Source organism: Podarcis erhardii (genome assembly GCF_964252035.2).
Source record: "Podarcis erhardii genome assembly, chromosome: 8".
NCBI lineage: Eukaryota > Metazoa > Chordata > Lepidosauria > Squamata > Lacertidae > Podarcis > Podarcis erhardii.
In genome coordinates, this window is record NC_138499.1 from 481,203 (window position 1) to 492,559 (window position 11,357).

General features: G+C 57.9%; 1 protein-coding gene across 5 annotated transcripts in view; it reads right to left on the reverse strand.

Annotated features, from left to right (window-relative positions):
- PLEC (plectin) overlaps window positions 1-6,688 on the reverse strand; it is a gene marked incomplete at its 3' end in the record, with an annotated part of 117,825 nt that extends 111,137 nt beyond the window's left edge. For 3 of the 5 annotated variants that reach the window (XM_081875019.1, XM_081875020.1, XM_081875003.1), the window contains exon 1: window positions 3,899-4,228. In XM_081875019.1, the coding sequence (XP_081731145.1) occupies window positions 3,899-4,213 (315 nt within the window). In that variant the 5' untranslated portion in view covers window positions 4,214-4,228. Of the gene's footprint in view, window positions 1-1,257; window positions 1,342-3,898; window positions 4,229-4,581; window positions 4,623-6,538 lie in introns of those variants that run through there. The other 2 variants (XM_081875006.1, XM_081875017.1) reach the window with 2 other exon arrangements.
- Between the last annotated feature and the right edge of the window lie 4,669 nt (window positions 6,689-11,357).

Genomic DNA, 11,357 nt, shown 5'->3' on the forward strand with positions numbered 1-11,357 from the left:
CCGAGGAAACTCCGCGCCCCACCCAGGAGGAGCTCGGGCGAAGCCAAGAAGGCGCCTCTGGTCTCTGCCCCCCCCCCCCAGCAGTGCTCAAAACGGAGCCTCGCCTCTCCCCCAGCGCGAAGCTTCTGCCGGTTGGAGAGACCGTCCGCTTGACCCTGTTCTTCGTGGGTAACATGGGGAGATTTGGGGGGGGGGCGTGACACTTGTGTTTTCCAAAGCCCGATTCACCCCCTGAGACACAATGTGCCACGTAGGCCGGGGAGCGGGGCTCTCTGCAAAGTGGCCCCTTCCCTTCTTGGTGGAGGGGTGCCCAAAACGAAAGGAAGCCTCCCATGGGAGTCACCTAGGGCAAGAAGGACCCAATCCCCCAGGGCGCAGGACCCCCCTCCCAGGGCAGTTACAGACCCCCAGCCCCGGGCTCCCCAGTGCTTTCAAGAGCCGCACAACAGTCGGGCATTCAACTGGTGCAGCCTCCGAAAGCCAGGAGACACCCTGATGGGGAAACAGCTGCTTAGTGGCTGCCTAAACAAAATAAATTCCTTCCAGTAGCACCTTAAAGACCAACTAAGTCAGTTCTTGGTATGAGCTTTCGTGTGCATGCACACTTCTTCAGATACGAAGAAGTGGTATCTGAAGAAGTGTGCATGCACACGAAAGCTCATACCAAGAACTAACTTAGTTGGTCTTTAAGGTGCTACTGGAAGGAATTTTTTGTTTTGACTATGGCAGACCAACACGGCTACCTATCTGTTAGTGGCTGCCTGTCACACCCCAGCTCAAAGTTCAGGAGCCCCCCCCCCCCACCCTGGAGCAAGAAATAAAAGTGGCGGAAGAGGCTGCAAGGTCTGGGGCCTCTGCTTGTGAGCTGCTGGTCCAGGCTGTGCTACGGTCCTTCTGGGTGTTCCACAAGCAGGTGGCAGGGAGTCCCGCAGGCCATAACAGCAAGCCCTGAAGCCTAGAGATGGGCAGAGGTCTTGGAAGCAGGCACTTTACCCTAGTCCTACCTGGAGATGCCACGGGGGGGGGGGGTATGAACCTGGGAGATACTCTGCCACTCAGCTAGCTAATTCCCTCCCCTTATTTGTGGCCCTTATAAGAGCTGGTAAAGCCTAGAGGCAGACAGGGGCCCTGTTACTGATGCAAAAAGGGCCCCATGCAGCCAGGCAAGAGCTGGCCCTGGGAGCAGAGGAGCCCACTCCTTGGAAGAAGGTGGCACTCACAGCTCCCCCCACCCACAGCCCCCATTGCGCTACCTACAGGCCTCCTGAAGCAGCAGCAGCAGCAGGAAGAGAACGCCAGGCAGCGGCGGGTGAAGGTCGGCTCCATGTGAGCCCCCAGGATGGAGCTAGGGCCCCCAAGTGGCTCTTCGTGGGCAGCGTGGGTCTTGCCAAACACAGCAAGCGGCCCAGGCTTAAATGGCAGGGGGCAGCGGGGGCGGAGGAGGAGCAGAGGAAAGGCCTCTTCCTGCCCACCCACCCGCGTGGTGCCTTGTTGATCTGGCACAGAGAACAAGGCCAGGCTGTCCAGAGCCGCAGCAGCCCCACCCAAGGCCCCGGGGCAGGCGCTCAGCAAGGCTTCCTGGCGGACACTGCTTCATAGAACCAGAGAAGGGTAGAGCTGGACGGGACCCCTGGCGGTCATCTAGTCCAGCCCCCTGCAAGACGGGAATCATCCCTGGCAGATGGCCACCCCAACTCTGCTTAAAAGGAGGTTCCCCAGAGTAGGGGAACAGCAGGCAAAAGGTCCCAGGTTCAGTCCCCAACAGCATCTCACCTACATTGTGGGGGTTGGACTAGATGACCCTCGGGTCCCTTCCACCTACAGTTCTGTGATTCTATTGTCTCCAAGTCGGGCTGGGAATGTCCTCTGCCATTTCTGCAGACAAAACTGAGCAAGGCGGACCAATGGCAGCTTTCAGGCCCCCTGCCTGAAATCCTGGACTAGACAGACCAGCGGCCTGACTCTGTATAAGGCACCTTCTTCCTACGCTCCAGGGACAGAGACGGAGAAGGGCTGTTGGGAAACGGCAGCACCCACAGACGAATCCATGAAAGGATGAGTCCTAGGCAGGCACCATCCTGCGGCACTCACCTCCAGGGACTCAGCTACATTAGTAAACAACAATTTGGGTGCGCTATAAACATGCAACACCAGATGTCGCCAGAGAGCAGGAAATTTTTATACCCGTTTTTATATAGGGTTTTGTTTGTTGTTATAACCATCTAATTTCTGACTTATTTATAGTGGGGGTTTTCCCCTGTGTGTGGATCCACATCAGGAACTGTGCACATTGACCTAGAGAGTTTCACAACTGGCCAAACAGCCCCAGCCCAGAGGAAGGGGTCAAAGTGTTCGGGCTCCGCTGCCAAACCCCCATGGCTTGCGCATGGGACAATTGTGTTGGGTCCCCCAGGAGAGTCTCCTTAGGGAGCTGGGAGCATCTGTGCTCACCATCATCCCCCTCAGATAACAAGCCTCTTTGCATGCCTGTCTCTCAGAGGCAGGAGTGAGGTAGAAAAAGAAGCCTTTGCAGGATCTGGGCCTCATGGGTCCCCTCTTCTCCACCCTGGGATGCCCCGGGTTCTCAGTGTGTCGCATGTGGGGACCTGGTGCCTTCAAACATCCTCCTTGGCATCTGCCAAGCCACTCTGTCCCTCCCAGGTGTTTTTATTATTATTATTATAGAAGGTGGCTTTCGGATTCTTCACATTTATTTGTTTGGTTGGGGGGAGTTGCCTGCACCGTTTGTTTGCTTTGAGTTGTGTTCTATTCGTTAGAAAATATTAGGAGACCTTTTGCCTGTTGTGCTTTTTGGGAGGGGAATTCTGAGCACCAGATTCTCTTCTTTGAAATGAGAATTCTGCAGAATCTGTGACAGTTGCGTAGCTTTCCAAATATGTCCAGAAAATTTTGGGGACCCCTTTAGTTTGCTCTGGTGCCCAGTTCTGCCGCCCCCCCTTGGCCTCTTGCCTCTCCAGGGATCATAACCCCCCTGGGAGAGAGAGGGGTGGCCTCCCTCTCCCTTGGCACAGGTTGGAAAAGTGCTGCATGCATCCTTCACCCTCCGGCCATTGATTGATTGATTGATTGATTGATTGCATTTGTTTATTTCGCCCAGAAGCTCAAGGTGGCATATACATGGTTCTCCCCCTCCTCATTGAATCTGGACAACAGCAACCCTGTGAGGTAGAGCAAGCCAAGAAGCAGTGACTAGTCCAGGGTGGGCTTCATGGCTGAGTGGGGAGGACTTGAACCCAGGTCTCTCCCAACCCAACATGCCAACCATCGTACCGCCACTGGCTTTCAAACAGGGTTTTGGAAGGGCTCATCCTGCAAGCCTCCCCATACCACAAGCCTCATCTTCAGAAATCAAATATTTTGCAATAGGAAGGCCAGTGGGAGAGGCCTCTGGGGTCAGAGCCCAGGGTCTTCTGCCCCTGGGCTGCCTTTGCAACCCAAACCTTTGCATCCCAAATGTTCAAAGCGGTTTGCAAATAACATTCAGCAATAAGTAACATATCCACCCACAATAAGCCCTTGAGCTGGATCAACATAAAACACACCTCTTCCTTCTCCTCCTAGGAAAGAAGCAAGTCGAGGAGGAAGGAAGCTGAGCAGAATTCCTCCACCTGACCCCTGAGGGCCCACAGCTCCCAGGTGCCCACCCTGGGGTCCTGGCCTGTGGCGAAAGGATCCGGCCAGGAGAAGCCCCCTCGGGAGTTCATGGTGGCGGCGGCAGCAGCAGAGGCTCCTCAGAGTAGCCAACCAGCACCTCCCATGCCAGGTGCAAGGCACAGGGGGTGAGGGGCAGCTGAGCTGGGCCTGAGCAGCAGGTGCAAAGCGGGGAGAGGCACCCTCTGGGCTTCCACCTAGCCGGGCACACCCTGAGCGTCCTCACCTGCTGCTTTGTTGCTGCCAGGGGCGCAGAGTCCGGCCCAGAGGGTGCTGCCTGCTCCTTCCTCTGACTGGGTGGCGGCTTTCCCTTGGCACTCTTCTTCCGGCGCTTCTGGGGGTGGCAGACAAAAAGAGGGAGGTCTGGGGACCTGCAAGCAGCCCTGAGACGCAGCCCCCCCCCCGCCCTCCAGTGCCCCCAGGGGGCAGAGGCCGGAAGGGGCGCAGGGTGGCTGCGTGCCAGCCTGCCGTGGACGTCTTTCTCTTCCCTCTCCCCCTCCTCCTCCTTCGGCAACCAAGAGCCTTCTGTTCTCGCTGGCATGGTGAGGAGGCGAAGTGAGTGCCCTTGTCAAGTGCCCAGACAATGGGGGCCTTGAGGGCTCCCTGCCTGCCCCCTATCACGTGAAGGAGGACCCTCCCCTGCCCCGCCTGCAGCCCCCACAGCAGGGCAGCAGCAGGCTCCAAGATGCTTCGGGGAAGGTTTGGGGCTGGCAGGAGAGGCCACAGGAGAGGGCCAGTGGGGGGGCCAGGAGGCAGGAATATTCTTATGACCCCATCCATCTGGCTGGGTAAGGTGTGGGGCCCAGGGGTCTGCAGGAGAGGCGGCAAAGCCTGGGGGTCAGGGGAGCCCCAGCAGGGAGCTCTAGGGTGGGCTGGGGGAGCGCAAAACAGACCCAGGCCGGGACTCACCTCGGAGCTTGTCTGGGACTTTCTTCCTCCCAGCTGCTGACCTGGGGGGAGAGAGTGGGGGGCAGAGAATTAGGCCAGCAGTGGAGAGAAAAGAGAACTGCCCCACTCCAAGCCAGAGGGCAGGATGGAAGCCAGGGCCGGCTGGATCAGGCCCGCGGCCCAGCAAGCCCAGCAAGCCCATCATCCTGTTCTCACAGTGGCTGTGCAGTTGCCCATTATGGGAAGCGGGGCAAGCAGGATTGGAACCCAGACCCCGCCGTTTCTAGCAACTGAGATTCAGAAGCAACGCTTCCTCCAGATGTGAAGAAAGAGGAGGGGGCTCAGGACTGGCACCCCTCTCAGGTGGGCCTTTCCTTGGCTCCTTGTCTTGGCTTCGTGGCTGTTGCCCTGCGCCCAGTTCCCAGGAGGCCCAAATAACAGACACGGAAAAAGGAGAGGGACAAGGTGTTCCTTGATTATCCACCGGACAAAGCAGCCTGCGGAACAGAAGGCCACAGGAAATGGCCTGCCACCTCAGGAAGGCCTCAGAAATGGGGCCAAGGCAGTTGCTCTTCTGGATTCTGCTCCAGAATACTTTCTCCGAAACCGACACAACCTCGTTTGCTCCTGTGCTGCACCGTAAACCACCCCAGACATCTTTCATAAAGGGCAGTAGAAATTGCCTCGAGGGCCCATCTAGTCCGGCATCCTGTTCCCACAGCGGCCAACAAGATTCCCCACAGGCAGCGGGGGATGGTGGCACCCTTAAGATGGGTGGGGGCTCAGCCCCCTGACCCGAAATATTGAAGGGACTGAAGCCCCTTCTGCCCCCTATCACCGGCACCCTGCTAGTAGCCTTCAATAGCCCTCTCCTCCATGAATTTGTCTCATAATCCTTTAGTGCACCGTTAAACTATGGAACTCACTCCCACTTGAGCACTTGTGCTTGAATCCTGCTTGCATCGGTGAGAACAGGAGGCTGGACAAGATGGGACATTGGCCTGATCCAGCCGGCTCTTGTGATGTTCTTACGGGTCCAGAGGGCCATTCCCCATGACCCCAAGGTCTCATTCCTGGTCGAGCCGTGAGAGTATTTGAATTCTCACGTGCCTCACTTTACGCTCTCTTGCATGGACTCACATTTGCTGTTTGGGTGACCATTCCGTCTGTGTGTTGCTCTGCATCAACATCGAGTTTTGACCTTGGATGAACTAACCCCAAATTCCTTCCAAATGGCAATGTTGGGAGGGGGGGCAGGAGGCAGAGAGGAGCTAAGACAAGCCCTTCTGCATCCGGGCCAGAGGTCCATTGGGCACAGCCTCGTGTTCCCACAGGGGCCTCTTCTGCCTCTTAAACCGGCTGCATGCTTTACGCCAGCAAATAATGGGAATAATAAGAAGAAGAAGAAGAAGAAGCCACAGCCCTTATTTTCCTGAAGGAGAGACACTGGCAAAAGGTCCAAGGAGGGAGAAGATCGCTGCATTAGCTGGGGCATTATGGGACGGCAGTGTGGTCCAGTGAGGTGAGCCACTGAAAAGTTGTGGCTAAAGACATGTCTGTGAAATGGGCGCAGCAGTGATGCTACATGTTAGCCAAGCCTCCAAGCCCTTTGGAGTCAGGAAGGACTAGAGGAGAACCTTGCTCACAGGAACTGCCTGGCAGGGGCAAAGGAAGGGCAGAGGGAGTGTGCCCCATATTGCTCACCCCCAGTTCACTTTGAAGGGAGATAAATAAATGCATCACAGCCAAGTATTAGGATAAATAACACCCCCTCCAAAGCTGCAACAGGCACCCCCCAAAATGGTCTCAAGGCCCCTCTGCCTCCTGCTGCCCCTCCATCTGCCCCCCCTGCAAGCGAGAGGAGGGGGTCAGGCCCAGAGCATCTCCCTCCCTCCTGCAGCCCCTTGGAAGGGCTCCCTGCCTGGCAAGGATGCCCTGCGTGCCCACGGGGGGCTGGATGGGCAGCCCTGGCACCTACCTGCCCAGAGACTGGGGGGCTGGCGTCCCCGCAGGGAGCAGAGCAGGAAGAGAGCCCAGACTCCCAGGGAGCCCAGCACCAGGGAAGCTACCCAGGCGACACGCAGCCAGGCAGGATCGCTCAGTGCCCACGGGCTCAGGGAGGCCATACTCAGCCCGCCGTGCCACGCCAGCCGCTGCCTTTGGTGCGAGAGGGAGGGAGGGAGGAAGGAAGGAGGGTGTGCCGGCAGCAGCGGCGGCCCCGTTAACCCTCGCCGGCCTGTCCGCAGCCCAGATGGGTTCCAGATGTGCACAGCCCCGTCCGCTGCCTCCCTCCCCACAGCTGGGCCGCTCCTGGTGAGTCAGACGGGCAGGGCGGGCCCTTAACCCTCAGTGGGAACACAGGCCCTGCCAGGGCTGACGGGGCCAGGAGTCCTGAGGGGGGCACAGAGGACCCCCTGCTCCTCCCCACAGCCCTGGAAGTGGAGGACAACAACTTCAGGGCTTTGTGCTGTCAATCAAAGGGCTTTCAAGGAGGAGGAAAGCGGGTCTCTGGCCCCAGGCCTGGCTCCTATACAAGCGTGGCTTGTTGCCCCCTTGCCTAGTTGCTCCAGTGCCCCCCTCCCCCAGCAGGGGCTTTGCCGAGAAGGGCCTGGGAGTCTCAGAGCCCCCTCTGGGGCAAGACTTTCAGCTCCAGCTGAGGGCCAAGGAGGCATTTTGTGCTCCTTTTGAGGTGGAGAGGCCACCTTTCAGGGATGCTTTAGTTGCGGTTCCTGCACTGCTGCGGGTTGGGCTAGATGACCCCTGGAACCCCTTCGAGCTCTACAGTTCTGTGATTCTATGATTTATTCTGATCGTCGTCCTCCTCCCCCCTTTCTTTTCAGCTGCCTCTAGATTCAGCTTTTTAAACTCAAGCAAGATGTATTTTTGGAAACGATGGGTGGGCTGACTCATGTTGCCTCTGACGCTCAGTTCTGCCTTCACCCAGAAAGAGGGGCAGCCCCAGTCCCCACGGAGGCCCCTGTGGCTTCCCCTGCTCGGACTCTGGAAGCACGTCCCGGAGGCAGGAGGGGCTGTGGGGCCACCCCCCCCCCCCACCAAGGGAAGGGCAGCCTTTGCCACATGGCATCATGCACACGCGAACACCAGAAGAGGCAGCTGGATCAGGCCAAAGGGGCCCCACCGAGTGGCCAGCCAGAAGCAGCAATGGGAACTCTTGCGCAGGATCCGAGCACAAGAGCAGCCGCAGCTGGGATTCAGAAGCAGGGCTGCCTCCAGCCGTGGAAGTAGAGGAGAGCCATCAGGGCTGGCAGGCATCCTTGGTAGCCCCCCCCCCCAATGAAAGGAGATGGTGGCATTTGGGGATCCTTCCTCTGCAGATCAGCATGGGCTCTCTGCAGAGGGGAAAACAGCCTGTCAAGGAAATGCTCAGCTCAAGTTCCCTTCTGGACATTTCTGCATGCAGGATTTGCCCCCTGCCTTTTGAGGGTTCCAACTTGCCAGTGCAAACTGGGCCCCTTGATTCTGCAGCACACCTATTATTATTTTATATTTTATATTATTTTATATATTTTATATATTTTATATTTTATATTTTATTATCTTGTACCCCACCCAGCCTCTCTAAACGGGTTATGTCTATTCACTTCACAAGTAGCCCAGGGGCCCCATAGTGGGTCCAAAAGAAAAGGCTTCCCTGTTTAGGGAAGTTTTTAATGTTTGAAGTTTTATTCTGCTTTTAATCCTTTGTTGGGAGGTGTTCAGAGTGGCTGGGGAAACTCAGCTAGGTGGGCGCCCTTCCGTGAACCACTTCCCAGTTCCCCAAAGACAATTGGACCCCTGAGCCAGGACTCCTCGTGGGCAACTGAGGCCGGCCAAGATCTATAGCTGGAGGGCAGCATCCCGTCCCCTGGCTGGAAGCAGCTGCCCTGGGGGGAAAGGAGTCCAGCAGCAGCAAGCAGGCAGCCCAGTTTCACCAGCTGAGCTGCTCCCCCCCCCCCCAACCACCAGTGCTACCTACCCTGGGAGGAAGACGAGTCGAGATGCAAGGCGGTCTTCTTGGAGTTTTCTAGCACCCAGATTTGAACTGTGAGGTGCCTCACAGCAGGAGACTCGTCTGCTTGGGAGTGGGAGTCATTGTGCGCCTTCTCCTCCCTCCCCACCCCTTTTCCTTTTGTGCTGTGTCTTTTAGACTGTAGGCATAAGGGGGGGGCAGGACTCCCCTTTTACCAATCTCTGGGGCTGCTCTGGGAGCCTTTTTTTTTTTTTTTTGCTGAAAAGTGGGATGCAAATTGCTTCAATAATAAATAAGATTTCAAAAATACCTTCAGCTGAGGATGTCACAACGTGAAAACCAGCGCCAGAGGCTGTTATGCAAGCTCTCTGGTGACGCAGAAGTCTTTGGGGGGAAATTAGGGAGGAGAATGGAAGAGGCCTCTGAACCAACAGCCAGCCTGGCTCTGCTGAGCGCCTCTCCTCCTGCCTGGAGAGAACCTCCAGCGCCTTGTTGGATGCAGCAGGGATGGCCTGGCCAAGATCCAGAGCCAGCGGACAGGCTCAGGCAGCACATGCGAAGTGTGGGGAGGGCAGAGGGGGCCCCAGCCCCCATTCCCTCTCAGCTCACCAGCCCCTGCCCTCTGCTGCAGGACAGGCAGGCCTGGGGGGGGCACGGTTGTGCTGGTGTCTCTACATGGACTGGGGGGGGGGCTTTGCCCCCAAAGGTCTTCCTCCAAAGTGGGTCCAGCTAGCGCAGCCTCTTCTGGGAAGCTCCAAGCTGAGTGCAACAGGTCAACCTGTCCTTGTGATTCCCAGGATCCGATATTCAGAGGCCTCCTGCCACTGCCCTTATGGCCCTTGGCTAGGGACAGCCTCATCGCCCCTTGATTTAGGACATGCTGGCACCAGCCCCGTTGGCAGCCCCGTTCTGTGCTCCAAAGATGTCTGCAAAGGTGACATGAAGGCTGGCAACGTCCACCCCACTGTGTGGAAACCCCTTCCAGACGACCGCAGCGCCTAGTCAGGTCCAGCATCCATAGCAGTGACCAGAGGAGGAATGGATGCTGGGGGGGAGCACAGAGAGAAGAAAGGCCCCCTGGCATCTGCAGCAGCACAACTGGATGCCCTTGTCTGCCCTGGCTGCAACAGAACATGTCTCTCCTGCATCGGTCTCTACAGCCCCAGCAACAATCCAGCAGTCTGACTTCACCTCCAAAGGCGCCTCCTCCCCTGTTTCCCAAGACAGACCAACTTTTTAAATGCCACCCAAGTCAGTGGCCATCTCTGCCTCCTTCCTGCAGGAGCAAGAAGGCCTTTTCTTTTATCTGTCCCCACGAAGTTCTAGTGCTGTGAGAGAGGGAGAAAAACTTGTCTCCCTCCACTTTCTCCAGGCTAAGGAATAGTTTGAAACTTCTGCCCCTAACGCCTCTTTCCTCTAAACTGAAAAGCCTCAGGTGCTGCAACTTTCTTCATAGCAGAGCTGCTCCCAAACCCTGGGACATTTTGGCTGCCCTTTGCTGAACCTTTTCCAATTCTTCAATATCCTTTTTGAGGTGAGGCGCCCAGAACGGGACGCAATGTTCCAAATGCGCTCTAGATTTGTATAGCAGAATTACCATACGGACAGTTTTGTTTTCGGAATTCGCCTTTCCTTTGAGGTCCACCCACTCCTGGTTAGCTGGGGCAGCCGGCTGCTTGGCCAGAGAAGCCCCCACCCTGCTGGGCTGCCAAGGAGGGGTGGGGGAGAAAGGCTGGAGGGCCGGAGGAGGGAGAGGCCAGGGAGCTGCCCCACGTGGCTGGGGGGCATGCAAGATCTCCTGGTGGGCACCGCAGCTGCCTAGCTTCTGAAAACAGCTGGAGTACCAAACTGAGGGAGGGGCTGATTATATTCCCCTGTGGCGCAGTGATTGGCAGGGACTGTTGTGGGCAGGCTCCCTGCATTGCCGGGGTTGGACTAGATGACCCGCGGGGTCCCTTCCAACTCTCCCCATCAGGCTCCCGCCCCGCCCTCCTCCCCTGGGTGGGCGGGCGCTGCCGGGAAAGTGCGGGGGGGAGGGGCGAGGGCGCGCGCCCGATTCGGAAAGCGAAAGTGATCCTGGCCTCCCGCGGCGCGGCTGCTGCTGCCACCTAGAGGCCGAGCCAGGAAGCGCAGCAGCCCGCCAGGAGGAGCCGCCTCCGGCCCCGGGGTGGCCCGACTGGCCCCCGCTCGGCTCCCAGGGCGGGGAGGGGGCAAAAGGGAGCAACTGGAGGAGGATCGCAGCTGGGGGGGCGCTTTCTGGGGTGGGAGGGGCCTTGGAGTGCCCCGCAGCCTGGTGCCCGCTGGTGGTGCGCCAGCCTGGACGGGCAAGCCTGGGGCGACCTGGGCCGAGGAGCCTCGCAGCGGGAGGAAGGGATCGCGCGCAAGCAGCGAGGGAAGGCGGTGCGGGGCTTCGAGGGCGCGCCCTTGGCGAAGGGAGGCGGGGAGCCCCGGAGCTGCCTGCCAGAGCCCGGCGTTTTGGAAAGAGAGTCCAGGAGCCCTCCGCCAAACGCGGCTTTGCAGCGCAGCCCCTTCTCACCACGGGGGGGGGGGGAGGCTGCCTGTCTTGGGTGGTGGCGTGGGCCGCGAGGGCCATTTGCACCTGCGAGAGGTGAGAGAGACCCCCCCTTCATGCGATAGAGCCCTCCCATTTTGGTCCAGTCTCTTGCACACTTGGGGGGGGGGGGGAGGCTGCGCTGCCTAGACAACTCCGTGAGTTTCTTGGGTGGAAAGTGAGATAAAGATGTACAGTACATGTAACAAAAGCATTATTTTGTTGTAAATATGTATGTTTCCTAAGCTGTAAATTATTATTTTTTTAAAAAAATTA